At 41.4% G+C, this 27,307-nt stretch overlaps 1 protein-coding gene across 3 annotated transcripts in view; it reads left to right on the top strand.

Moving 5' to 3' along the window:
• Nucleotides 1-27,307, top strand: part of LOC101169930 — an 83,172-nt gene that overhangs the window by 53,406 nt on the left and 2,459 nt on the right. For all 3 annotated transcript variants that reach the window (XM_023963860.1, XM_023963854.1, XM_023963865.1), the window contains 10 exons: nucleotides 746-903; nucleotides 981-1,220; nucleotides 11,236-11,381; nucleotides 11,512-11,669; nucleotides 12,027-12,210; nucleotides 12,296-12,682; nucleotides 23,223-23,443; nucleotides 23,518-23,709; nucleotides 26,069-26,226; nucleotides 26,304-26,547. In XM_023963860.1, the coding sequence (XP_023819628.1) occupies nucleotides 746-903; nucleotides 981-1,220; nucleotides 11,236-11,381; nucleotides 11,512-11,669; nucleotides 12,027-12,210; nucleotides 12,296-12,682; nucleotides 23,223-23,443; nucleotides 23,518-23,709; nucleotides 26,069-26,226; nucleotides 26,304-26,540 (2,081 nt within the window). In that variant the 3' untranslated portion in view covers nucleotides 26,541-26,547. The remainder of the gene's footprint in view (nucleotides 1-745; nucleotides 904-980; nucleotides 1,221-11,235; nucleotides 11,382-11,511; nucleotides 11,670-12,026; nucleotides 12,211-12,295; nucleotides 12,683-23,222; nucleotides 23,444-23,517; nucleotides 23,710-26,068; nucleotides 26,227-26,303; nucleotides 26,548-27,307) is intronic.

Raw genomic sequence — 27,307 nt, 5'->3', positions numbered from 1 at the left:
ATTTATTTATTTATTTTGAATTAGGACATTGCATATTAAACAATGTTTCAGCAGCTGCTTTGACATAAATATGGCAGCTTCATCCGTTGTCCTAAAGCAGGATAAAAGGTTCACCAGTTACATTGACAAGGCAATACAATAGCACAATATTAGTGGTAAAAATATTTACAAAGGTTATTTACAGTGAAAAGCAAGTCTAAAAAAGTCAAAGAAAAACAACAATAACTAACATCTGCAGGACTGGTTTGTTTTCAGCCATTGTTTAAGAGCTGTTTGGAACAAACCAGTCCTGCAGACCTTAGTTATTGTTGTTTTGGATGTTGTTATAACATAGCCATGGAATCAGCTCTCATTGCCTGGTCGTTTTTACAAATAAAACGTATTGCATACATTTCTAAATGCAATTGCTTCTCTAGGAGGAGAAATATTAGTTAATAATTTATCTGAATGTACAGTGTACATCGACACTGCATCTTCTGAGAGTGCTCCAATCCAAATATGAGGAACTTTCATGATTGTAACCTCGCCTCAAAGGTAAACTCAGCATTTGCTTCTTAAAAGAAATATGATAAGCAAATGATAGTTCATAAAAATGTTCATAGTAGTCAGAGAGGCATGAGCATCAGCTGTTGTGAAGTCAAATGCCATGCTTCACTGATGTGTGTACCTATCTTCAGGCAGCAATATTTCAGTTGAGTGTATTCTGCTGTATATTTTGAAATGAATCTATTCTTGTTCTTTGAAGGTGTGATGTGGCTCTATGGCTGCTGGTTCAAGCGGCCAAGTGAAACTTATCTTTTGGATTCACAAACGTTTCTGGAAAAAGAAGTCTTCAGGAGCTATTACTGGAACAGAGTGCCCATCAGTAAAGTTCTCGGCAAATGTGTGGTTCTCTTTGTGAAGGTTAGACACCCCCCAAAAAGGTTTCATATGACAATAGAACTGTAGTGAATTTAGGTGTCTTTTTGTGATTCACGTAGGATTACTTTGAAATGCAACCTGAGGGCTTCAAACCTGCAGATGTGTATGTGTGTGAGTCCCGCTATGGTAGTGGAGCCAGGTCCTTCAAGATCAAAATTTGGACCTTGCCACAGAGTCCAGTAAAGTTGGTGCCCCGGGTGGTGCCTCTGCCCGTCGTTCGTGTGGCCTCCATGTTTGCCAAACCGGACCTGGACAAAGCGTCCTTCTCTCATGCAAACCCCGGCAGTTTTGAAGACAAGGTGAGGTGAAGCACCTGCTTGATTTGATTGTTTGTTGCAGTTAAATGAGATCAACCTTTCTTAAAGATGCTTGACATATTTAGTAAACCTTTTAGATTCTGCTAACTTGAGTCAGTGTAAACAAAAGCTATATTTACGATCAAAACTACATGTATGCCACTATTTGTAGGTGTTAACGCATGTTGAGCTGTTTCATGAAGTCTCTGCTGTCCGGACACTGCCTTCGTAATCAAACCTTGATTTGCTGGAAAAAATAAAATCTCAATTAAAACTCAGCAACTCTGCTGGAGAACTTGCATGGATAAAGACTCAAATCAGACACATATTTTTTGGGAATTTGAGAAAATAAGGCCCTTCTGGAACACCATCCACTTTACTATATGTGAAACACACCGGTATAAGATACCCCGAACCTGTCTTGTGATGTATCTGGGTTACTTAGAGGGAACAGTACATAAAACGGACCAAAACGTAGTAAAAGCTCTTCTTGTGGCAGCAAAGAAATATAAATCAAAGAACTGGCAGAAGGCTGAAGCCCCAACACACAAGCAATGGACGTGTATTGTGGAAGAAATCCAAACAATGGAGAGACTTACATACAAACTAAGAATGAAGAAGGAAAAATTTCTGAAGGCCTGGGAAAAATGGTTTATGTACATAACAAGAAAAGGTTATGGCATATAGTTAACTTTGTGATCAGTATCCTAGAAAGGAGGAAAACCTATCACCATGATTACTCTATGTGCCTTCTTGTACTCATTTATTTTCTTTTTTTTTTCGTTCAATATATGCTGTTTCAATGCTTCTAACTTTGTTCATGTGTTTAAAAATAATAAAAAGAAATTTGCAAAAAAAATAAAAATAAAATAAAATTTCACTGATGAAAGTCTTCCGGAAATCCGGCTTTTCGAGCAAATCGATCGTACCTTCCGGAAAATAAAGACCTGGGGCCTCATTTATAAAACCTTGCGTAGGATTTGCGTCAGAAGTGGCGTACGGATGAAACATAGGACGTGCGTACGCACAGAAATATTTGGATTTATAAAACCGTGGGCACGCACATCCTACGCATCCTTCCCTTAATAAATCACAACCAATTCTAAATGCTGCGCAGCTTTTGCAGCTTCATGACACGCCCACAGTTGCCCATAAATAGTCCGCGAAACGCCCACAATTGAATATTCATTGATAGCGAAACCATGGCAAACACAGAGAGAAAATAAAAAAAACGTAACTTCACTCAATGTGAAGTAGAAGTTATCGTTGGTGAGGTGGAAAAGAGGAGAAAATGTTGTTTGGAGGGCACAGTGTGGGCATTACTAATGCCAAAAAGGCACTTGAGATGCTGTAGCCTCTCGGACCGTGGCCGAAATAAAAAAGAAATGGTCGGACATCAAATTCGAGGCAAAAAAACGTCTGGCGCTGCATCGCCAGAGTGTGTCTGCCACGGGGGGGGGGGGGACAGGGGACACCGGAGCTGACCCCTCTTCATTAGAGACTGGCGGCAATTATGGGGAATCCCTTTTAAGTGGCGTGGTGAGGGGGGACACCGACGCGCCAGATGCACCGGGTGACACCCCCCCAAAAGCTCCAACAGGACGGCTGGAGGAAGTGGGAACCAGCTCATAAGCCACTCGTCCTCGTTTGCCAGCAAGTCTTCTTGTTGTTTAAAGATGCGTTCACTCCCAATTCTTCCATTTGCCACATCTTCTAAGAGCGCAAGATCAGCCATTGTGCGTCATTACGCATTGTGATGGAGCATTTTATTTCCATCCATTTAATTACATCTGACAAGCTACAGATGTGGGTAATAATCCACGTGGAAATGGGAAATTGTTCAGCGCAAATGTAATTTCTTGTTGCTTTCTGAATGGTTGAGACATACGCCATACGTTGTTTTATCAAAAATAAAACAAACTAAAGGCATATGCATGAATACCATAATTCTGTAGCTTATGAAGAACTGTTTCACTATGAAAACAACTTTCCCCAGTGGACAATTAATACGTCTGTCTGTCTGTCTGTCTGATTCGCACGCATCTGGCGGCGCGTGCACACGCAGCGGCTCCTCTCTCCCCTACCTTCAGTGTTTTTTTGGCTTTTCTTTTGGCTTTATCTTTTTGGGTTTCAAGGATTTATTGTTTTTAAAAGAATGTATTTTAAGTCGTAAGTCGTTTATTTATTATTTTATATGCTGCTTGCACTATGTGAGAGGAAAGCAATTTCATCTGTGCTGTATGTCTTACGGATGCAGCATATTTGACAATAAAGCTGACTTTGACTTTGACTTTGACTATATCTGCTCCTCCAGACGGACACATTGAGGAGAATATCAGTTTTGTACATAATTTCGTTCTGTTAACTATATTATTTATGAGGATGAATTGCACAACATGCCAATATTGCAGAACATATTTCACTTTTCTTTTTGCAAATAAGTGTTTATTTGAATTTCTGTTGTAATTTTTGTTTGATTTCTTTTTTTTTGTTTCACTGCTGATCGATCAAACGGGTGTTCGTGTAGCTGTTAATTGTGAGACTTGCTTTGTGAAGTCTTCATGTTATTTATGAGAGGCAGTATTGTCATTTTCACTTTCAGGTGTTTCTTCCATCTGCCGACGGTGTCGCCGTTTCTCATTTCACCCGTTTTTGTGCGTACGCCTGGGTCAGAGCTTGAAGGACCGCACATTTTCCCTTCAAGTTTGCTTTTTATAAATCTCAACTATTGCGTAGAGAGTGGCGTACGCCTTCTTTTGTGCATACGCAACGTTTATAAATGAGGCCCCTGATCTCTACAGACAAATCGCTTTCCGATGAAAAAATTGTCTGAAATCGGCAAATTTTAGCTTTATTTTCTACATTTCTCCGTGGATTGCTTCCTCTATGGGCGCGGCCATCTCTTGTCTTCCCGTCCTAATTGACCAATGACGGGACGTTTTAGTTGCTTTCCGATGCGTCGATGGCTCTGATTGGCTCTGTCTGTACCACGTGGTCAGCGTGACGGATTCCCTAGAGACCAAAACTGGTGGACCCACGCTAAACTTTCACAAACAAATCTGAAGAATTTGCGATCAAACTTGTGTTAAAATAATGGCGGGCATCGTCATTATTGAGCGTGGTCACGACCTCAGTTGTGAGAATAAGATCTTGGCAGAAATAAATAAATTCTTAAGGTAGTGTAGGTCCAATACATTTTGTGTAAAATAATCTCAAAACTAAATTTTGAAAAATTTCAGTTTTCTTATTTTAAATACATTTCTCTAATTATTTGTATTTCCTAATTACCATGATTTGGTTCAATATTATTGACATTAATTATAAGAATATGACGAGGCAGACCCAGAAGCTGGAAACCGGAAGAAAACTCCGGCTAGGAGATCTTTAGAATGGGTTTAATGGATTGACAAAACCCAGAGTTCAGGAATACTGCGTGAACCAGAGGTAAGTATTTGGTGTGGAAAACGGAGCTTCTTGTGAGTTCGTCTTGGAGACTGCGTCGGAGCTCATGAGCGAGATGGAGCCAGCGACGAGCAAACCAGAGGGCTGAGAGGAGGACTTCGTGGCCTGAGCAGAGGAGACGAGGAGTGAACAGGATAACCAGCTGCACCCGTGGTGAAGAGGACCTGAAGGAGCACAAAAGAGGTAAGTTCAAGGCTAGACTTGAATTGGCGTAACTTAACTTGAGCCAGCCGTAAGCGCCGGAGAGTGTATAATGGACTGGCATCGAATGCTGGGATGGATCTCCTTTTGAAGGTCAGCAGGTGATGAGATGATGTGAGGCAGCTGGTTTCAATGAGCAGAGTTGGGAGGGGGGAGATAACCCACAGAGGCACCGTGATAGTACCCCCCTCAACAACCGCCTACAGGCGGTCCAGGACGGCAATCGGGGTGGGCCCGGTAGAAATCCTCGATGAGGGAACGTTCCAGAACAAGCGACCGCAACCCTCCCAGTCCACCAAGAATTCAAAACCGCAGCCCCGGAGGCGGATGTCCAGGACCCGACTGACCGTGAAGGCGGGGGCGCCGTCAATGACATGGGCGGGCAGAGGGGAAACGGATGGCGGGCACAGAGGGCTCTACTAAACGGGTTTGATCTGTGAAACATGGAAGGAGGGGTGTACCTTAAGCTTCGCCGGAAGCCGCAACCGTACGCAGGTGGGGGTTTATGATCTTCTCGATGATGTAGGGACTGATGAATCATGGAGCCAATTTGCGAGTGGTGGCCTGGAGAGGTATGTCAGGAGAAGAAAGCCAGACCCTCTGTCCCGGCTGGTAGATTGGACTGTCCTTCTCTCTTCTGGATTGGGGGTGGTGACCTGAAGTGAGACTGACAGAGGCCCTGAGGGCAGAGCAGAAAGCCTTCCAAACCTGAGACACAAATTGAGGGCCTCGGTCGGAAACGATGTCACAAGGGATGCCGTGATGCCGAAAAAACCTGCTGAACCATGATGTCGTCCATTTCAGTGGCTGTGGGTAATTTGGGGAGAGGGATGAACTGAGCAGACTTGGAGAAGCAGTCGATTATGGTGAGAATGACAGTGGTACCTTGCGAGTGTGGTAACCCAGTGACGAAGTCCGCAGCGAGATGGGACCAAGGGCGTTGAGGAATGGGCAGCGGATGGAGCAGACCGGCTGGTTGGGCATTGGAGGATTTTGAACGGGCGCAGACGTTGCAGGCGGTGACGAACTCCCTGACATCTCGTTCCATGGAGGGCCAGAAGAACATACGTTGGAGCAAGGTTATTACAGTTAACGAAAACGAACGAAAAAACTAAAACTAGAACTGAAAAAACATTTTCGTTAACTGAAATAAAAATAAAAACGAGAGTTTTAAAAAAAACGAAAACTAACTAAAACTGTTTGTTGTGTGTATAAAACTAACTGAAACTAAATAATATTAACCCCCAAAAATACTTCGTTTTCGTCTTTGCTAATACATAAGTCTTTTGGGTTGAAATAAAGTCTATTTACTTCACCCTGCTAGTTTTACAGTGTATCTGAACCTTACGGCATTACGTTTTCTGTGACGTCACATGATGTCTGTCAGACACTGCCGGCTAGCGTTGTCATAGACATGTACATGAGCGTGCTGGCTGCATTAACAGTTGGGAGAAAGCGGGAGAGCCCTTTTTGGGACTTTTTTGAATATAACAGCGTCGAAAACAAAAGTAAGTGCCTTGTAGTCGAAGCAGGAGACAAAATTTGTGGAACGTTCCTCAAAGGGAAAAACCCTACGAATCTAAAAGTACATTTAAAAAGCGCACACAAAAACGCAAATCAACAGCACCTAGACAAGCTAGCCTGTCGCCCGCCCTCCCCCGGAAAAGAAGCGAGAGCAGATAACGTAATGCTGTTATATTTTAATTTAAGGATGGTTGTCCTTGTGTCCTCTGAATAATAACTGTTCAAAATGTATCTTTGATTTAGTTTTTATCATACAATACTTATTCTGGTGATTTTGAATCATGCACCTGACAAATATCCTAATTTACAAAAAGAAAAAAAAACTAACACTAATACTAATAAAAACTAAACTAAAACGAAGCAATTTCAAAAAATAAAAACTAATAAAAACTAGTAAAGCAGCCTCTAAAAACTAATAAAACTAAATAAATTTAAAAACAAAAATTCAAAACGAAATAAAAACTAAAACTAATAAAAAAATCCGAAACTATTATAACCTTGCGTTGGAGGAGCTTGAGGGTTCTCTGGACACCTCCATGACAAGAAATACGAGAAGTATGCCCCCAAACCAAAACCTTAGAGCGGAGCGAGGAGGGGACATATAAGGTGTTCACCGGGACTGGGGGATGATCGGGTTCTTCGTCTTGAGCTTGTCGTACTCGAGTTTCAATGTCCCACGTGAGGTTCCCTACTATGCAGGTGGGGGAGATAATGGGAGAGGGGTCCTGACTGTCCTCTTTACTATAAAGTCGTGAAAGTGCATCCGGTTTAACGTTCCTGCTGCCAGGCCTGTAAGTAATGACGTTGAGAAACGGTCGAAGAAGTGGCACCAACAGGCTTGGCGTGAATTAAGGCGTTTGGCGGAACGAAGGCAAGCCAAATTTTTGTGGTCTGTCCACACTATGAAAGGCTGATCAGCACCCTTGAGCCAGTGATGCCACTCCTCAAGGGCGAGTTTGATGGCGAGGAGCTCCCGATTACCCACGTTGTAATTGCGTTCAGCAGTGGAGAGTTTTCGGGAGAAGAACGTGCAGGGTTTTAGTTTGCCCGTGTCGTTCTCGCGCTGGGAGAGGACTGCCCCAACGCCTGAGTCGGAGGCGTCCACCTCGACAATAAATTGGCGAAGGGGGTCGGGCTGAATCAGGATAGGAGCCGAGGTGAATAAACCTTTGAGAAGTTCAAAAGCGGCCTGAGCCTTAGGACCCCAAACAAAGGGTCTTTTAACCGAGGTGAGCTGCGATAGTGCTGTAGTTCCTTATAAACCAACGATAAAAGTTAGCGAAACTGAGGAAGCGTTGCAGTTGCTTTCTGGACTCAGGAGGTTCCCAGTTAGCTACTGCCATGATCTTAGCTGGGTCTGGACGGATATTACCGGCCTCTATGATAAAACCGAGAAATGAAATGGTAGACACATGAAATTCGCATTTCTCCGCTTTGACAAAAAGCTGATTCTCAAGAAGGCGTTCGAGGACCTGCCGGACATGGTGGGTGTGTTGACCTTGATCACGTGAGTAAATGAGTATGTTGTCCAGGTAGACAAACACAAAACGATTCAAGAAATCATGGAGGACGTCGTTTACTAGGTGCTGAAAAATGGCGGGGGCATTGGTAAGTCTGAAAGGCATCACCAGGTATTCAAAGTGCCCTAGGGGTGTGTTGAATGCCGTTTTCCATTCGTCCCCCTCCCTCATGAGGACTAAATGATAGGCATTGTGGAGATCTAATTTAGAAAAGACGCAAGCCTCTTGAACAGAATCTAAAGCGGAGCTGATGAGGTAAAGGGGATACTTATTTTTAACCGTGATCTGATTTAGTTCGCGGAAGTCAATGCAAGGTCGCATGGCCTTATCCTTTTTCTGAACGAAAAAGAACCCTGCACTGACTGGGGACGGAGAGGGGCGGATGTGACGGGAAGAAAGAGCATCGTGAATGTATTTCTCCATAGCCTGCTTCTCTGGACTGGATAAATTACATAACCGGCTCTTGGGTAGAGTAGCTCCATTTAATAAATCTATGGAGCAGTCGTCAGGTCTGTGAGGGGGAAGAGCGCCAGCCTTGGTTTTGCTAAAGACAGCCTTTAGGTCGTGATAGCAGGGGGCACCTTGGAAAGGTTGATGATTTCCGGGGCTGAGTGATGAGGAACCGAAGGGATGGCGGAACGGAGGCAATTGGCCATGCAGGCAGTACTCCAGTTGGTGATATGACGGTTCACCCAATCAACTGCGGCTTGTGAGCACGAAGCCAGGGGAAACCTAAGATGACGGGAGATTGGAGGGATTGAGTGACATAGAACTGCATGAATTCATGGTGATTACCAGAAGAGATGAGTTTAACGGCCTTGTTGTGGTGAGTAATGTGAGTGAGGAGCTGGCCTCCCAGACCTGCCGCCTTAACCGGGTGTTCCAAAGGCTCTGTGGGAAGGTTGAGTTCAGACACAAGATTACAGTTAATGAAACTTTGCTCAGCGCCAGAATCTATGAGGGCTTGGCAAACATGGGTTTTAGATTGGTTACATAGCTTGACAGGATTGTACAGGAAAGAGTTCTCAGTAGTGAGGGAATGACCCGCCCACGGCCTGTCGTCTAGCGGGGGGTTCTGGCGTTCAAACGCAACGTACACTGGTGAACGAGGTGACCTGCCTGACCATAGTAGAAACAAGTTCCGTCCTCCCTCCGTCTTCGCCGTTCCTCGTGTGTGAGCTTTGAGTGCACTTCAGGGGATCGTCCGGCGGGCTCATGAGAAATGGAACAAGCGGAATCAGCTGTAGCAGGCGGAGGGAGAAAATTAACCACAGATCTTCTTTCATGGCGGGGACGCTCAGTCTGGCGTTCCCGGAGACGGATGTCTGACCGCAAGGCCGTGGTGACGAGTTCTTTAAAAGATCTAGCCTCGGGTTGTGAACATAAATGGTCTTTAATAGAATCGTTTAGTGACTGGTAAAACACGCCTTTCAGAGCGATGTCCGGCCAACCTGCTTCCACTGCTAGAATCAGAAAGTCTGTTAAATGGTCACTCACAGATCTGTTGCGTTGCTTTAGGGCTAGTAGACGACGGGTCGCTTCCTCCTCCTTGCGGGGCTGGTCGAACACCAACCGGAATTCCCCTATGAAGCGTTCAAAACGGAACTTGGTAAATGGGATTAGCCGTTAGGTAGGCCTGCGCCCATTGGAGCGCTTTACCCCTGACGGAGTTTACGATGAGTGTTATCTTGCTAAGATCTGCGTGGTAGTGCCGTGGAGCCTGCTGGAAAATCAGTCGGCATTGTAGGAGGAAACCCCCGCAGGCTTCCAAGTCTCCCTGGAAGGTCTCGGGTTGAAGCCGGATGTTTTCGTTAGCCGGTCTAGTGGTAGCGGGGGCCAAACTTCTGGAGGTGGAAGGAGAGGCGCTGGCTGTGGCGTTGGCGGATGGTAGACCTGTTAGTTCCATAAGGGTCGGAGAAATTCCATCCAGATGATGGAAAAGGTCCTGGTGGGCGGCGGCCATCTGGTTCAGGGATTCAGCTTGTCGTCCCAGGGCGATACCTTGCTGTGAGACGGCCAAGCGGAGCCCTTCTGGGTCAGCTGGGTCTGGGTGTTGGCCAGTCCGTTCTGTCATAACGACGATGACGAGGCAGACCCAGATGCTGGAACCCGGAAGAAAACTCCGGCTAGGAGATCTTTAGAATGGGTTTAATGGATTGACAAAACCCAGAGTTCAGGAATACTGCGTGAACCAGAGGTAAGTATTTGGCGTGGAAACCGGAGCTTCTTGTGAGTTCGTCTTGGAGACTGCGTCGGAGCTCATGAGCGAGGAGCCAGCGACGAGCGAACCAGAGGGCTGAGAGGAGGACTTCGTGGCCTGAGCAGAGGAGACAAGGAGTGAACAGGATAACCAGCTGCACCCGTGGTGAAGAGGACCTGAAGGAGCACAAAAGAGGTAAGTTCAAGGCTAGACTTGAATTGGCGTAACTTAACTTGAGCCAGCCGTAAGCACCGGAGAGTGTATAACGGACTGGCATCGAATGCTGGGATGGATCCTCCTTATGAAGGTCAGCAGGCGATGAGATGATGTGAGGCAGCTGGTTCCAGTGAGCAGAGTTGGGAGGGGGGAGATAACCCACAGAGGCACCGTGACACACACTCCCTTAAAAAAGAATGTTTACAATGTTTAATTTTGTTTGTATGTTTGTTTTGATATTTCCCAGATTACTTAGTATTAATGGTAAAGAATTGATGTATTATGTTATAGAATGATTAAAGCAGATCTCATCTTTTGATGTAATTATAGTTTGAGAAAACAGTGCAAGTGGATGTTGTACATCTGTCATTTCTGAGGCAGAAATCATGTACAAATGAGGTACTTTTATAGAATATCATAGTTACTGGTGTTCTTTTTGCCATTTGGGGCTTTGATGTTACTATATTTTAGCAGTTGTATGTTTTGCAGCTTTAAGGAAAAGCTTAGATTGTAGGATTGTGTCACTTTTTAGCAATTATCCAACTTCTTTTTTTAGGACCAGCAAGTCCTTAATGGAAAGTCAAACTAGGGGTTTGAACGACAAATCATGATGCTCCCATTAGTCTTAGTTTCTTGATTAAGAAGTGAATAACTAGCTGCCAGGATGTACCAGAATGCATCTAAGACCATGGATTTTTCCAAAATTTCTCTCCGCGCCGCCATATCGCTCAAAGAAAAGTTCAGGGATTTTTTTTCCTTGGCTGACTTTCATCACTGAATCTGGATGTTTGTGCTTGAGAACTCACTTGCTAACATATAAGTCTGGCAGCAAAAAACTCTATTTCAAATTAGAGACTGTCATGATTTGAATGTTTGTGAATATTTAACATTTCAGGAGCGAGAGGATGTTCCCATGGAGATAAATGAAGCCGAGCCAGGCTGCCAGTACTTTGAACAGTTATGCTACAATAACATGTGGTTTAAACTTGGAGACTGCGTTTACATCCAGTCACATGGATTGTCAAAGCCCCGGGTTGCCAGGTTGGTGAAAATAAACCAAGCATAGTCAAGAAAAACCTCTGAACAAGAAATAGGTTTTCAGAAATGTCAGTGTTGCAAGTACAATTCTTAATTTGCGATCCCTCATGCAGTTTTACTAACTTGTCTACAGAATTGAGAAGCTGTGGTTGCAGAATGGAACCACCTTCTTCTTTGGACCTATTTTCATTCATCCTGAGGAAACGGAGCACGAACCCACAAAGATGTTTTACAAGAGAGAGGTTTTTCTAAGTCACCTGGAGGAAACCTTGCCCATGACTTGTGTCCTAGGTACGGCACAGCCATATAGCCGTCTCTGAATGTGGGCCTTCAAACGTTATTGATAAAAAAAAGTGCTTTTCATGTCGTCAAAGAGCTTTAAAAACGAAAGCCAAACATAGGCACAACATTTTGAAATTAAAGCCAACCTCCTCCCCCACCCCCACCCACCATTGACATTCACCCATACACCCCAAGCCCCCAACATAAAGAATGCAGGCATGAAAACAGGGCTGGAATTGTAAGAAGAACTTCTAGCTTGGCTCTATTGTGAGGAAACATTATAATGAAGCTCTGGGGCCAAAATCATGTCATTAAAAAAAATCTATTTTCCAACTGACTTGGTAACGACCCTTGTTGTGTTCCCAGGCAAATGTGTGGTGTCCTCCTTTAAGGAGTACCTGTCATGCAGACCTACAGAATACTCAGAGGAGGACATCCTGCTGTGTGAGAGCAGCTACATTGAGACAGAGAAACAAGTGAAAAAATTAGAGCGTCTGAAGCGCTTCTCATATTCTGCCAAAGTGGTGGAGGATGAGATTTACTATTTCAGGTTTGGAAAGTCAAAAAGAACTTCTCCTCTGATCTAAACTGAATCAGATCCTTCTTTTACCATCTTGTTTTGGTGTTTTGTGTAGGAAACTCAATGTACCACAGGAGGAAGTTTCGCTGTTTTTTTTTTCTCCTGTGACACCTTCAATGCCTGAAATGCAAAGCTCTCGGTCAAGTGACATGGACATGATGCCATACACAGAGGAAGACTTCAGGCCACCGCCAGTGGGTCGTCTAGTCATGGAGCTCCTCAGGAAACTCTATGTTTCTGTAATGAGCCACCAGAACAAGAAGTGCCGATGCTATAGTGACTTTCTGGCTGAGATTCCTGCTGTGGATCCTGCTGCCCCTGAAAAACCACCTCTCAACTTTGAAATAATCCGAAAGAACCTGGAGCGTGGTCGCTACAGGAGGCTGGACGTCTTTCAGGAACACATGTTTGAAGTGTTGAAGAAGGCAAGGAGGCTACACAGGTATGACAACCTTTGAAAAAGGAATTAAAGAGGAGGTGGCATAGTCTTACTTAGAGTGCCTTGCGAAAGTATTCAGCCCCCTTTAACTGTGTAACCTTTTGCCACATTTCAGGGTTCAAACATAAAGATATAAAACTGTATTTTTTTCTGAAGAATTAAGAACCAAAACTGCCCAGTACCAGAAATCCTTCATACCCAATGCAATAACCCTGTACAACAGCTCACAATACAAAAGATAACCTTAGCACATTTTTTATTATCTATTTTTTTTCCTTTTTGCACATTTCTTTTGCACATCTTTTTACCTGCACTGTTCTGTAAATAGCTTTTTAAATTCTACTACCTTGTTGTTTGCATTTATGCTACATTTTCTTGTTTTTTTTTATTCTTAGTCTTTTTTTCCCCTCTGCTGTCAGTTGCTATGGTGACAAACACATTTCCCAAGTGTAGGATCAATGAAGTATTTCTGATTCTGATTGTGAAGTTGAACGACATTTATTGGATATTTCAAACTTGTTTGATACCAAACTGAAATATTGGGCGTTCAAAATTATTCAGCCCTTTTTTTTAATGCAACACTCTCTCAAGATGTTCAGTGACTATCTTTCAATGATCCAATGTTGACCTAAATGACTAATGTTGATAAATAGAATCCACCTGTATGTAATGAAGTCTTCGTATAAATGCATCTGCTCTGTGATCCTCTTAGAGGTCAGTTTAAAGTGCAGAGAGCATCATGAAGACAAGAAACAAACCAGGCAGGTCCGAGATACTACTGTGGAGAAGTTTAAAGCTGGATTTGGATACAAAAAGATTTTCCAAGCTGTAAACATTCCAAGGAGAATTGTGCAAGATATAATATTGCAATGGAAGGAGTATCAGACCACTGCAGATCTTCAAAGACCTGTCGTCCGTCTAAACTTTCAGCTTAAACAAGGAGAAGACTGATCAGAGATCCAGCCAAGAGGCCCATGATGACTCTTGATGAACTGTGGAGATCTACAGCTGAGGTGGAATGTCTGTCTATAGGACAACAATCAGTTGTATACTTCACTAATCTGGCCTTTATGGAAGAGTTTCAAGATTTCTTAAAGATATCCATAAACACTGTTGTTTAAAGTTACCCACAAGCTATCTGGGAGACACACCAAACATGTGGAAGAAGCTCTGGTCTGAAAATCCAAATTTTTTGGTAACAATGAATAATGTTCTGTTTGGCGTAAAAGCAACGCAGCTCATCACCCTGAACACACCATCCCCACTGTAAAGCATGGTGGTGGCCCCATCATGGTTTGGTCCTGCTTTTTTTCAGCAGGGACAGGGAGGATGGTTGGAATTGATGGGAAGATGGATGGAGCCAAATCCAGAAGCATTCTGGAAGAAAACCTGATGGAGTCTGTACAGACCTGAGACTGGGACAGAGATTTGTTTTCCAACAATGATCCAAAACCTAAAGAAAATCTACAATGGACTGGTTCACAAATCAACATATCCAGGTGTTAGAACAGCCAGAGTCCAGACCTGAATCCAATGGAGAATCTGTGGAATGTTCTCTATTCAAACTCACTGAGCTCTAGCTGTTTTGCAAGGAGGAATAGGCAAGAATTTCAGTCTCTCCATGTGCGACACTGATAGAGATAAACCCCAAGAGACTTAGGTGGCGCCACAAAGTATCAAATTAAGGGGACTGAATAAAGGAGCACGCCCAGTTTTTCTGTTTATTTTTTAAAAAATTTTGAAATGTCCAAATAATTTCGTTCAACTTCACAATTGTGTCCCACTTGTTGATTCTTCAGAAAAAATTACATTTTGATATCTTTATGTTGAACCCTGAAATGTGGCAAAAGGTTGAAAAGATAAAGGGGGCTGAATACTTTTCAAGGGCCTGTATAAGACTTCTTTTTTTCAACAAATTAAAATTTTAAAGAAATCTACTGCTAGAACAGTAGCATCTAGACCTAGTTTTTTGCATCAGTTTATGTAATACACATATCCAAAAGAAGTTTGGTGGCCATCTGTGGCAAACTGTCAAATTTGGAGATTTTCCCATTTCTGCACAGGACTTATGAAGTGATATATATGGCAAGACATTGCAAACAAAACTTTTTTATGTTGCAAACAAAACTTTTTTATGTTGCAAATGAAAATTTTAATTGTTTGCTTTTCAAAAAACATTTGTCAAAAACATTTTTTTTTTTGCTTTCTAAACATTTTTTTTAACGTTTGCAACACAAACGTTTTTAGATGCGTTATGTCTCATCTCGTTTCGGAGGTGTTTCCCATTTTGGCCTTGGGGTTTCCAGTCCATATTCTGCAAACATGTTCCTGTATATGATTCCAGCCACTTGATTGTGGTAAATGGTAAATGGCGTATACTTATATAGCGCTTTCTACCTTCTTACGAAGGCCCAAAGCGCTTTACAGTCACAGTCCCATTCACCCATGCACACACACAGTCACACATTGTGGTTGTGGCGCTCCATGTATGTTTTACCTGCCAGCATCTTACACCCTGCAGTTATGAGCTGGATTGTTTCAGGCGCCTCTTTGCACAGCCTACTGCACCTTGGGTCTTGTCTGGTGTGGTAGATCTACACCTTGGGTCTTGTCTGGTGTGGTAGATCTACACCTTGGGTCTTGTCTGGAGTGGTACATCTACACCTTGGGTCTTGTCTGGAGTGGTAGATCTACACCTTGACTCTTGTCTGGTGTGGTAGATCTGAGCCTCTATCGCTCTGATATTCAGGGCTTGTTCCTGAGCTGCCAGGATGAGTGCTTCAGTGCTGTCCTGTAGGCCAGCCCTTTCTAGCCATTGGTAGGACTTCTTGAGATCAGCCTCTTCAGTTATGGTCTGGTGGTACATCCCATGCAGGGGTTTGTCCTCCCATGAGGATCTGTCAAATCAAATCAAATTTTAATTTATATAGCACTTTTACAATAACATACGTCACTCAAAGTGCTGTGCATAAAGTACAATAACATTTAAAAAACAAGATGACAAGGAAAGGACTTCCGGCTCTCCACTCAAGATGGCAGCATAGCTTCAGTGCTCCCCGACGTTATTAAACAAACTCCCTGGAAATAAGGTATTGTGAAGCAAAGTGATAGGGAGTTGATCCGAAGGAGGAAAAACACAGATATTGCACCTACTACCGAAGATATGGATGACAATCGAAACCGCTCCTCCAGACACGAGGCGAATCAAGACGAAACTGGACCAGCTAGCCTGGAGGAAATCCTGAAAGAATTAAGAAGCTTCCGACGGGACAATGAACGACAACTTTCAGAGATCCAAAGAAACCAGCTGAAGGCCAAAGCTTGATTAGAAGAAGCTGAAACTCGCATTGATGACGTGGAAACAACTCTACAAGCGACATCAAAGCTGCTAAGGAAACTTCTGCAGCGGCAGGATAGCATGGAGGCTAAGCTAACAGAGCAGGAGGCTCACGCTCGCAGAGACGATATCCGAATATACGGCATACCCGTAGAAGCGGAGGGCACCAATATGATCGCCTTTTTAGAAAAACTGCTCTTCGAGACTCTGGATATCACACGTGACTCCGGTGTTAAGATAGAAAGAGCCCACAGAGCTCTTGCACCAAAGCCCACAACACCGCAGTCCAAACCGCGCTCCATCATTGCCAAGTTCTCCAACTTCAGAGCAAAGGAAGAAGTGATAAAAAGGGCCTGGCTGAAGAAACAGACCATTTACAACAATAACCGCTTCTTCGTGGACCACGACTACCCCCCAGCAATCCAGAAGAAACGTATAGAATACAACCAAGCAAAGAAAGTCCTGAAGGAGAGAAAAATCAGATTCCAGACGCCTTACCCTGCGAAAATGCGCGTATTCTACGAGGACGGAGAGCGCCTATACCAGACCGCAGCAGAGGCCACAGCTGATATGTCATCGCAGGGGCTCCCGGTCACCGTCATCCCCCCTCCCACCGACCCCCACCAGCGGGAGCTACAACAACTTTCTGCGTGGAGGCGGAGAGAGGACGGCGCGGCGCAGAGGAGTACGGAGGAGCATCAACCGGGCTACGTGGAGAAACTCCAAGAATACAGGAGGAAACCACCAAAAGACAAGTAAAATGGTTAAAGAGGAAGTTCTTTGGGACTGGTGATTAATGTAAGTGTTCAAGGTGCCTTTTTTTTTTTTTTTTTTTTCCTCCTGCCGTTTAAAGTAAACAGTAAATTAGTCGGGACACACAATAGCTATGACAGTAAAGACAGCACAGGCATCTCCCAGGGCCCTGCCCTTTAAAGTGGGCGGAACTATCCCTGACTGGAGCTCCAACATCTCCAGCTCCACAAAGGTTCTGATTGCCAGAACCTCTTCTTCGGAAGAACTCTCCCAGCAAAAAGTTCTTTTGTTCAAAATATTTGCTGAGAGAACACTGTTTTTTTTTATTCCTGTTGTTTTCTATGTTCAACTCTTTCTAGTTAAACGGATGCATTGTTATTATGTAAAGGGACCATGTACCAAGAAAACTCTTCTGTCAGACACAAGATACCATGACAGATAATATAGTCCTATGTGCATCATATAATGTAAATGAAGTACTTAACCCCATTAAAGGAAATAAGATATTGTCTAAACTAAGAAAGAACAATGTCCAAATTGCCATGTTACAAGAAACTCATCTTAACCCAACTGAGCATGAGAAACTAAAAAGCATGGGGTTCTCAAAAGTCTATTTCTCATCTTATAAAACTGGACACAGAAGAGGTGTTGCAACTTTAATATCCCAAAAAATACCATTTGAATTCATTTCTGAACAAAAAGATAAAGAAGGGCGATACATACTGGTAACAGGGAAAATAGATGGGGTTAAAATAAGTTTTTTAAATGTCTATGCCCCCCCTGGTAGTGAATTTTCATTTTATCAAAAACTTATAGCATTGATGACACAGGCAGATGGTATGATTATATGTGGGGGGGACTGGAACATTAGACTAGACCCAAGGCTGGATTCATCAAGACTAGCCTCCCAGAGCGCCTGGCAGAAAAAATTCAAAATGTTGATGTCACAACACGGTATTATAGATATTTGGAGAGATATCTACCCAACAAGAAAAGACTACACCCATTATTCTCACGCCCACACAGTATATTCAAGGATAGATTATTTCTTTATTTTTAAAAAGGATCGTGAAAGGATCCAAAACGTTGAAATTGGAAGTATCGACATCTCAGATCATGCACCAGTACTGCTTAATGTAAAAGTTGGTGCAACACACAAAAACCTACAATGGAAACTAAACACAAGTATTCTTAACGACCAACAATTCATCAAACTAACCAAATCAGACATCAAAACTTTTCTGGAAGAAAATCTTAACGGGGAGGTCAGCTCGGAAATTGTTTGGGACACATTAAAGGCAGTGATGAGAGGAAAAATTATATCCTTTTGCATGCATAAAAAGAAGGGGAGAGAAACTAAACTATCAGACTTGAGTAAAGAACTGAAACAACTTGAGAAAGAACATAAAAACCGTCCAGAAAAAAAAACTGAAGTAAAATTAAAAATTTTAAGAAACAAAATAAATGCAATGTATCAAACAGATATACGGAAGAAGATGATATACACAAAACAAAAATATCAAGAATCCAGTACTCAAATTTGCCAAACTATTAGCAAGTAAATTAAAAAAACAAGAAGCGGACAGCACAATCTACAAAATTAAAGACCCAAGTTCCAAAATTTGTGTACATAACCAAAGCGAAATCCAAAACATTTTCCTTAACTATTACAAACATTTGTACACACAACCAAACTTAAAAAAAACCCACCAAATACAGAATTTTTTAAAAACACTTAATTTACCAGTTATGACAGAGGATCAAAATGAGTTACTAACAGCTGAAATAACCGAAGGAGAACTGTCAAGAGCCATAACAGATCTCAAGGCAAACAAAGCACCCGGGCCAGACGGTTTTGCTTCAGAATGGTACAAAAATTTCAAAATGGAATTATTACCTTTTCTAACCCAAATTTTAAACAAAGTATTAAAAGAGAACAAAATACCACCTACATGGAAACAAGCAAATATTTCAGTGATCCCGAAAGAAGGAAAAGACCCACTTAACTGTAGTTCATTTAGACCCATCTCTGTCCTCAATGTGGATTATAAACTGTTTACAGCAAACATGGCAAAGAGATTAGAATCTGTTCTGCCATGTCTCATCAATACCGATCAAACAGGCTTTATTTCACAAAGGCAAGCGCATGATTACATAAGACGAACCTTACACATATTGAGTCATATTCAGAAAAACAAAATAGAAGCAGCAATGGTCAGCCTTGATGCTGAAAAAGCTTTTGATTCTGTCAGCTGGTGTTTTTTATATAAAGTCTTGGAGAGATTTGGGTTTCATTATAAGTTCATACAAGTAATAAAATCACTATACACAAAACCAACCGCCTGTATAAAAATCAATGGTCAATTGTCAAACACCTTTGAACTGGAACGCGGAACAAGACAAGGATGTGGGCTTTCACCCCTCCTTTTTGCACTCTACATTGAACCCCTCGCTCAACTAATCCGGCAAACTAATGAAGTAAAAGGAATATCTATTAAAGGGGAAGAGCATAAGGTTGCCCTATTTGCTGATGACCTAATAATTTACACAAGTGAACCTAATGAATCATTGCCCAGATTATTTGAATGTTTAAATACATTTGGATACCACGCAGGATATAAGTTAAACATGGGGAAAACCCAAATACTGACATTAAACTATAATCCACCAACCCCACTACGTAGCAAATTAAATCTCAAATGGGACCTGTCCTTGCTAAAATACTTGGGAATTATAATTCCCAAAGATATTACTGACACAACAAAATATAATTATGAAGAATTGATTACAAAGATAAAATCTGACATCAACAGATGGTCCGCCGTCCCTTACATCAGCTAACCCAACGAATTGAATCAGTGAAAATGAACCTACTACCGAGATTCCTGTTTCTCTTCCAAGCTTTTCCTGCAGAACTTACCAAACAACAGTTTTTACAATGGGACAAAATGTTATCAAGATTCATCTGGCTGGGCAAAAAGCCACGTGTTAGATTTAAAACCTTACAACTGCCCAAAGAAAGTGGAGGGATGGCAGTCCCTAACCTAAAAGATTACTTTTATTCCGCACAACTCAAACCCCTAATAACTCATTGTAATCCAAATTATTATGCCCATTGGAAAGACATTGAATTACTTTTAGTTTCAGACCCCCCACTACAGGCGCTCATGGGAAACAAAAACATAGGGGAAAACCTGGGGAAAGTTGAAAACCCATGGATAGTGACACAACTAAATATCTGGTCCCAAATAAAGGACGAATACAGACTAAACAATAACTTAAAAATTGTAAGATGGTGCGCATACGACCATGATTTCAAGCCTAACCAGTTAGACACCAGATTTCGTCATTTGACAATGCAAGGGTTAAACACATATCACTCTTTAATAGACAAGGGAATAATGAAAGATTTCCAAACACTTAAGGATAATTATAACTTAGGAAAAAATGATTTTTACAGATATTTACAACTACGCAACTACATTAACAAAGAGATCCTCCACACCATGGATACACAGGAACCAGTGCTTGGTGAAATACTAACAGCATACAAAGGAAAATGTAAAAAAGGTATGATATCTTGACTTTACAAGGGATTTATGAGTAAAAAATTGACCTCAACTCAATATATAAAAAGTAAATGGGAGGAAGAAAGCAATACAACTATGACAGATGAAGAATGGAAAGATTGCTGTATATCAGTGTGGAAATGTACAAATTCACATGCATGGAAAGAATTTAGATGGAAATGTTTAATGAGGTTTTTTATTACACCCAAACAAAAGAAACATGGCAATGGAGATAAAAATAAGTGCTGGAGGCAGTGTGGAGAAGTAGAAGCCAACCATTACCACATATTTTGGGAATGTGGCATTATAAAACAATTTTAGAAGGAAATACATAAACACATTGAATCTATATTAAGTAAGACAATACCCTGTGATTTCACTAATCTGATTTTAGGTAAGACACAACTCCCACCTACCAATGAAAATTTATTCAGAATATTAATAACTGCTGGTAAAAAAGCAGTGACAAGACACTGGCTCCTCCCCACTGTACCCAGCTTGGACAATTGGATAGACATTGTAAATGAAACCTGTCAGATGGAAAGACTAACCTACTCACTTCGGATAGAGATGCCCAAATTTTTGAAGATATGGTCACAATGCATATTTTATGTTAATAATTTACAACAAATGGAGGTAATAGACATGTCTGGCTTGTATTGATAATCAAGATTAATGTTTTATTTCTATATTATTATTATTTATTTTTATTATTTTTTTTTTAACTTCTCTTCCTCCCTAATAATGCATCCGCTGTTCCCTGTTTTGTGTCTTGTTAGGTACTAAGTTATGTTATTGGAAAAAAAAAAAAAAGGAAAAAGGAAAAAAAAGGAAAAGAATTGTTGAGAATGGAGATATGTCATGGGTTCAAAACTGACCCTAAGTGAATTTAAATGTACTGTTTTATAACTTTCTCAATGTTCCTAAATAAAAATAAAATAAATAAAATTTTGAAAAAAAACAAAAACAAGATGACAAGACAAACAGTGCAACCCCCCCCCCACACACACACACACAGACATACATACATACGCACACCATGATAAAATATAGAGATCTGGGTTTGTCCTGAAGTGAGAAAACCACATTTTGGGGACATGTCCTCGTCAGTGACCCCCCCAACCCAAGTTCACGGAGAACACTACCACAGAACCCCCCAGATTCGAACAAAGAGTCAGACCCGGTAGATCCCATTGCAGAAACCCTGTTCACTGAGAAGGGTCAGTGGAGGATCCCTCAGAGGAAAACACTGGAGGTACAAATAAAATGTAAAAGGAAGAAAATTGAAATATATTTAAAACATGAACAAGAAACAAATAATTACATAAACCTTAATAGACATATGACATGGTAAGAGTGATTAAAAAAATTACAAATAAATAAATGTATTTACATACACATATAAAACTAGTCAAAAGAAAAAATAAATAATTAAAATATCAAATAATTTTCTAAAATTCAACTAAAAGCAAGATTAAAAAGGTAGGTTTTGAGCCTTCCTTTAAAAACATGAACAGTCTCTGCGGCCCTGAGGCTCTCTGGGTGGCTGTTCCACAGGCGAGGTCCGTAAAAACTGAATGAGGCCTCGCCGTATGTTTTTGTTCTAACTTTTGGAATAACCAAAAGGCCTGTATCAGAGGACCTCAGGGTCCGCGAGGGCTCATACTTTAAAATCATGTCAGATAAATATGAAGGCCCAAGACCATAAAACATTTATAAACCAATAAAAGAACTTTAAAATCAATTCTGAATTGCACAGGGAGCCAATCCTGGTTCTCGTCAATACACAGGCTGCTGTATTTTGCAGCAGTTGAAGGTTTGCTATCCTTGTTCTGGGAAGACTAGAGAGCAGGGCATTACAGTAATCTAGTCTACTGATAATGAAAGCATGCATTCAGTTACAGTGACACGTTGATTGGTCGAGCGGCAGTACAGGTTGTGTAATGCATGATGGGAAACGTATGAAGCATGTAGCCTTCGGATGCAGAGGGACTGCCAAAGAGTATGTTGATAAAAGACAACATGAATATTACAATATATGAAACCCTGAATATTAATTTGCCTGTTCAACCCTAAAGTACAACATCCCATACCACAGTGGTTCTACAGCTGCCCGTCTGCAGGCATCACAAACAAAAGAGCTCCACGGTTGGGAATAGCTCGCTCCGTGGCTAGTCGGAGCTCGTTTGCTTGTCACGTGAGCAGACGGACAGCCCCTGCTGTATGGGGAAGCAGCAAATTCGGACCTCCTAAATCTTATGATATTTTACTTATTTTCATGGAGACAGTAATAAATAGATCCCCTTAGTTTGATTATTATTTTTATTTATGCCCTATTGAATGAATCTGGGTCACAGAGACAAGGATGTAGCAGCGTACCGGAATGTGAATGAACCCAGACATGGAGACATGATTTCGGATGCTTTTGTGCTTTTTTTAAATTAAATAAATCTGATCTCTAAACATCCTCTGTGAATTCCGAGCTTGTTAAGGAGATAAACACAGACAGAAATGTAAAGGTATCTGCTGTAAATCCAAGTATTTTTACCCATATCCCATCACGGGCTCCTTACCCCCAGGTGACCAAAACAAATAAAACAGTTGCTATGGAACTAAAACCCAGAAACAGAAAAGCAGCCATTTTAAGAAACAGTTGACTGAGATAATCACATGCAGCTCTGACCAGGTTGGCATATGTGGTAGGGGGAGAGCTGGGGCCTGTAGCAGCTGCTCAGCCAGTAAGGGCGAGTCAGAATTGGGCGGCGAGAGCAGGGGCAGGTTGCACCTGTGGGCTTTTTAGGATTTGGATGTTGATTAGATCCAGAGCAATAATCAAAGCAGCTCAAATACATACTAATGGTTCTCATGCTTTGTCTGTTTACAGGACAGACTCAAAGATATTTGAAGATGCAGAGGAGCTGCAGTACTTTTTAATCAAGATCAGGGATGAGTTATGCAAGAATGGAGAGATCCTAATGTCCACTGCACTCCGTTACACTTTGAAACACTTGCAAAGTGATGTAGATCGGGAAAAAAGAGAGAAAATTCCCAGAGAGATTGAGGAGGATAAGAAGAAAGCAGAAGAGGAACAGGAGAAAAACAAAGGTAGTTGATTTATTATTCATGCATGAAAACACAGGAATCTCTCATCCTAAAATGTATCTGAAATGTTTCTGCAGATAAAAAAGAGGGAACAACCCATTATGTACAAAGAGATCCCTGGGAACCAAACCCTCTTCTCAATTATGTAAAGGAATGCTCCTTTGACAACATCACCTACAGCGTGGGAGAATTTGTCTATGTGGAGCCATCAGAAGTGTACTTCAAGCCTCACATTGTCTGCATTGATTGTCTGTGGGAAGACAGCGCTGGTAACCCTCTAAGGACTGTTTGTCACAGATATATGTGACATGGCATTACATGTAGAGCACCAGAGTGTCACTGCTACAATAACCGAGCTTCTTATTTATAGTAGATTGATAGAATTTATGCCAGACTCATAGTCCAAAAGAAGGTGTACACGAACCCACTACATTAAAAAAAGCACAGTGTCAAGAATACACAAGTTAAGAAGCAGTGTTAGAAAAATTACAATAATTCATAAAAAAATACATTAATTAAAAGAGTGTTAATTCTGAGGGACAAACAGCTCACTAGCACTCGCCCTCCTTGGCCCTTTTTAAAAGCACCCTAAGAGCCTCATTGTACACCACCTGCAGCTTTCTCATACTGGTACTTTTATAGTTTGTCCATAGATGAGCTGTATACAGAGGAGGACAAAATGCTTTAAATAACACCACCATGACTCCTTTTACACATACCAAACTTTAGAGAAAGAGTGTTGTCTTGGCCATATACATCATGACGCTGCCTGTAGATATCTGCATCATCTGACAAGTCTTCTGAAATGACATGCCCAAGATACTTTATCGTATTAGTACACACGAGTACAGCATTTGATAGGTCAAAACCAGGGAAATTGTGGTTTTTTGTATTCTTTTGTCCGAGAAATCATAATCAGACTTTTTTGTGCATTTAATGTGATGTCATTATCAAGCCCATAAGCCGAACAAATGTTAAGAAATTGAAGACCAGCAGTACTTGGACTCAACACAACTAGATCGTCAGCAAACATCAAATGGTTGACAATGAGATCTTCAGCCACACAAGTGTGAACAACAAGTGCTTTAAGTTTGAGAGACAGTTCATCCACATAAAAGTTAAAAGGAATAGGAGAGAAGGTTGTATGGTCTGAAACCCTATTTTCCTCATTTGACCTGCATTGTTTGTTGAGCATACCAATATGCCAAAATACACACAACACATTTAGGTACACATCTCTCCACCAGTTTTATAAATAATTTCTTATGATTTACTCTGTCAAAAGCTTTACAGTCATCTAGATAACAGTGAAACAGAAATAGATCATTTCTTTAAGATCATATATACACATGTCAGGACCCATCTTTTCTTTAAACCCAAATGGATTATCAGTCATTTTTACAAACTCTGGAATCCTGTCCAGCAGGATTATCTCATAGAGTTTTGATAGAAAACTGGCCAGAGCTATCAGTCTGTAATTTTCAGAGCAACCAATTTTTCCAGCTATGTTTTTATCCCTGCTACTAAACATAAGAGTTATCATAGAGTCTGGTTAAAATCCATGAACATTAAAGCTGTAAAACACATGGCAAGTAGTGGGATTACACTTGCACTGGCAAACTTTACATGCTCAGATACCCCATCAAGTCCAGTAGCTTTGTTGTTTGACAGTTTGGAGATAGCTTGGTGGACATTATGCGCTGTGATTACACCAGCGGTATCAGTGTCCTTTGCTACAAACAGATCCCTCTGGACTCAGTGAAATATTCTTATATAGTGTTGTCACCATAGTTCTAAAATATTTTCAGTGCCAGAGACCCCATCTACCACACAAGGAATTGTTTTAGGGCCAGAAGTATTAACTTTGACTTCTTTTCATCAGATTTTTATTTATTTATTTTGAATTAGGACATTGCATATTAAACAATGTTTCAGCAGCTGCTTTGACATAAGTATGGCAGCTTCATCCGTTGTCCTAAAGCAGGATAAGAGGTTCAACAGTTACATTGACAACGCAATACAATAGCACAATATTAGTGGTAAAAATATTTACAAAGGTTATTTACAGTGAAAAGCAAGTCTAAAAAAGTCAAAGAAAAACAACAATAACTAACATCTGCAGGACTGGTTTGTTTTCAGCCATTGTTTAAGAGCTGTTTGGAACAAACCAGTCCTGCAGACCTTAGTTATTGTTGTTTTGGATGTTGTTATAACATAGCCATGGAATCAGCTTTCATTGACTGGTCGTTTTAAAAATAAAACGTATTGCATACATTTCTAAATGTAATTGCTTCTCTAGGAGGAGAAATATTAGTTAATAATTTATCTGAATGTACAGTGTACATCGACACTGCATCTTCTGAGAGTGCTCCAATCCAAATATGAGGAACTTTCATGATTGTAACCTCGCCTCAAAGGTAAACTCAGCATTTGCTTCTTAAAAGAAATATGATCAGCAAATGATAGTTTATAAAAATGTTCAGAGTAGTCAGAGAGGCATCAGCATCAGCTGTTGTGAAGTCAAATGCCATGCTTCACTGATGTGTGTACCTATCTTCAGGCAGCAATATTTCAGTTGAGTGTATTCCGCTGTATATTTTGACATGAATCTATTCTTGTTCTTTGAAGGTGTGATGTGGCTCTATGGCTCCTGGTTCAAGCGGCCAAGTGAAACTATTCACTTGCCTTCACAAACGTTTCTGGAAAAAGAAGTCTTCAGGAGCTACTACTGCAACAGAGTTCCCATCAGTAAAGTTCTCGGCAAATGTGTGGTTGTTTTTGTGAAGGTTAGACACCCCCCAAAAAGGTTTCATATGACAATAGAACTGTAGTGAATTTAGGTGTCTTTTTGTGATTCACGTAGGATTACTTCGAAATGCAACCTGAGGGCTTCAAACCTGCAGATGTGTATGTGTGTGAGTCCCGCTATGTTGGTAAAGTCAAGGCCCTTCAAGAAAATCAAAATTTGGACCTTGCTTCAGAGTCCAGTAAAGTTGGTGCCCCGGGTGGTGCCTCTGCCCGTCGTTCGTGTGGCCTCTATGTTTGCCAAACCGAACCTGGACAAAGCGTCCTTCTCTCATGCAAACCCTGGCAGTTTTGAGGACAAGGTGAGGTGAAGCACCTGCTTGATTTGATTGTTGTTTGTTGCAGTTAAATGACATCAACCTTTCTTAAAGATGCTTGACATACAGCGGGGAAAATAAGTATTCAACACGTCAACATTTCTCTCAAAAAACATATTTCTAATTGAGCTATTGACATGAAATTTTCACCAGATGTCGGCATCAACCCAAGTAATGTACACATAGAAAGAAATCCAAACATTTATGTCCATAAATGAAGTTACGTGTAATAAAGTAAATTGGCACAGGGAATAAGTATTGAACACATGAAGAAAAGGAGGGGTAAAAAGGTCTGGTAAACCAAGAAAGCAGCTGGAGTTTGTCAGTATTCAGAAGGTTAACCTGCCCCCTATTAGTGCAAAGTAATATCAGCTGGTATAGTCCTGATTGATGCCTTTTAAAAAGGTTTCTCACCAGCAAGGTGTTAGACAAGAAGCATTGCATGATGGGTAAAAGCAAACAGCTGTCCAAAGACCTACGCAACCTTATTGTTGCAAAACACACTGAAGGCATTGGTTACAGGCGCATTTCTAAACTTCTGAAAGTTCCAGTGAGTACCATTGGGGCCATCATCCGGAAGTGGAAAGAACACGGCATTACCATAAACCTGCCACGGCCAGGTGCTCCTCGCAAGATTTCAGACAGAGGAGTCAGAACAATCATCAGAAGGGTTCTCCAACAGCCCAGGACCACTCGTGGAGAGCTTCAGAAAGACCTGGAATCAGCAGGTACCGTTGTTTCAAAG

This window comes from Oryzias latipes, chromosome 2, assembly GCF_002234675.1.
Source record: "Oryzias latipes chromosome 2, ASM223467v1".
NCBI classification, from domain to species: Eukaryota; Metazoa; Chordata; class Actinopteri; order Beloniformes; family Adrianichthyidae; genus Oryzias; species Oryzias latipes.
The sequence above is the reverse complement of the archived record's forward strand: the minus strand, read 5'-3'. Positions and strand labels throughout refer to the sequence as shown.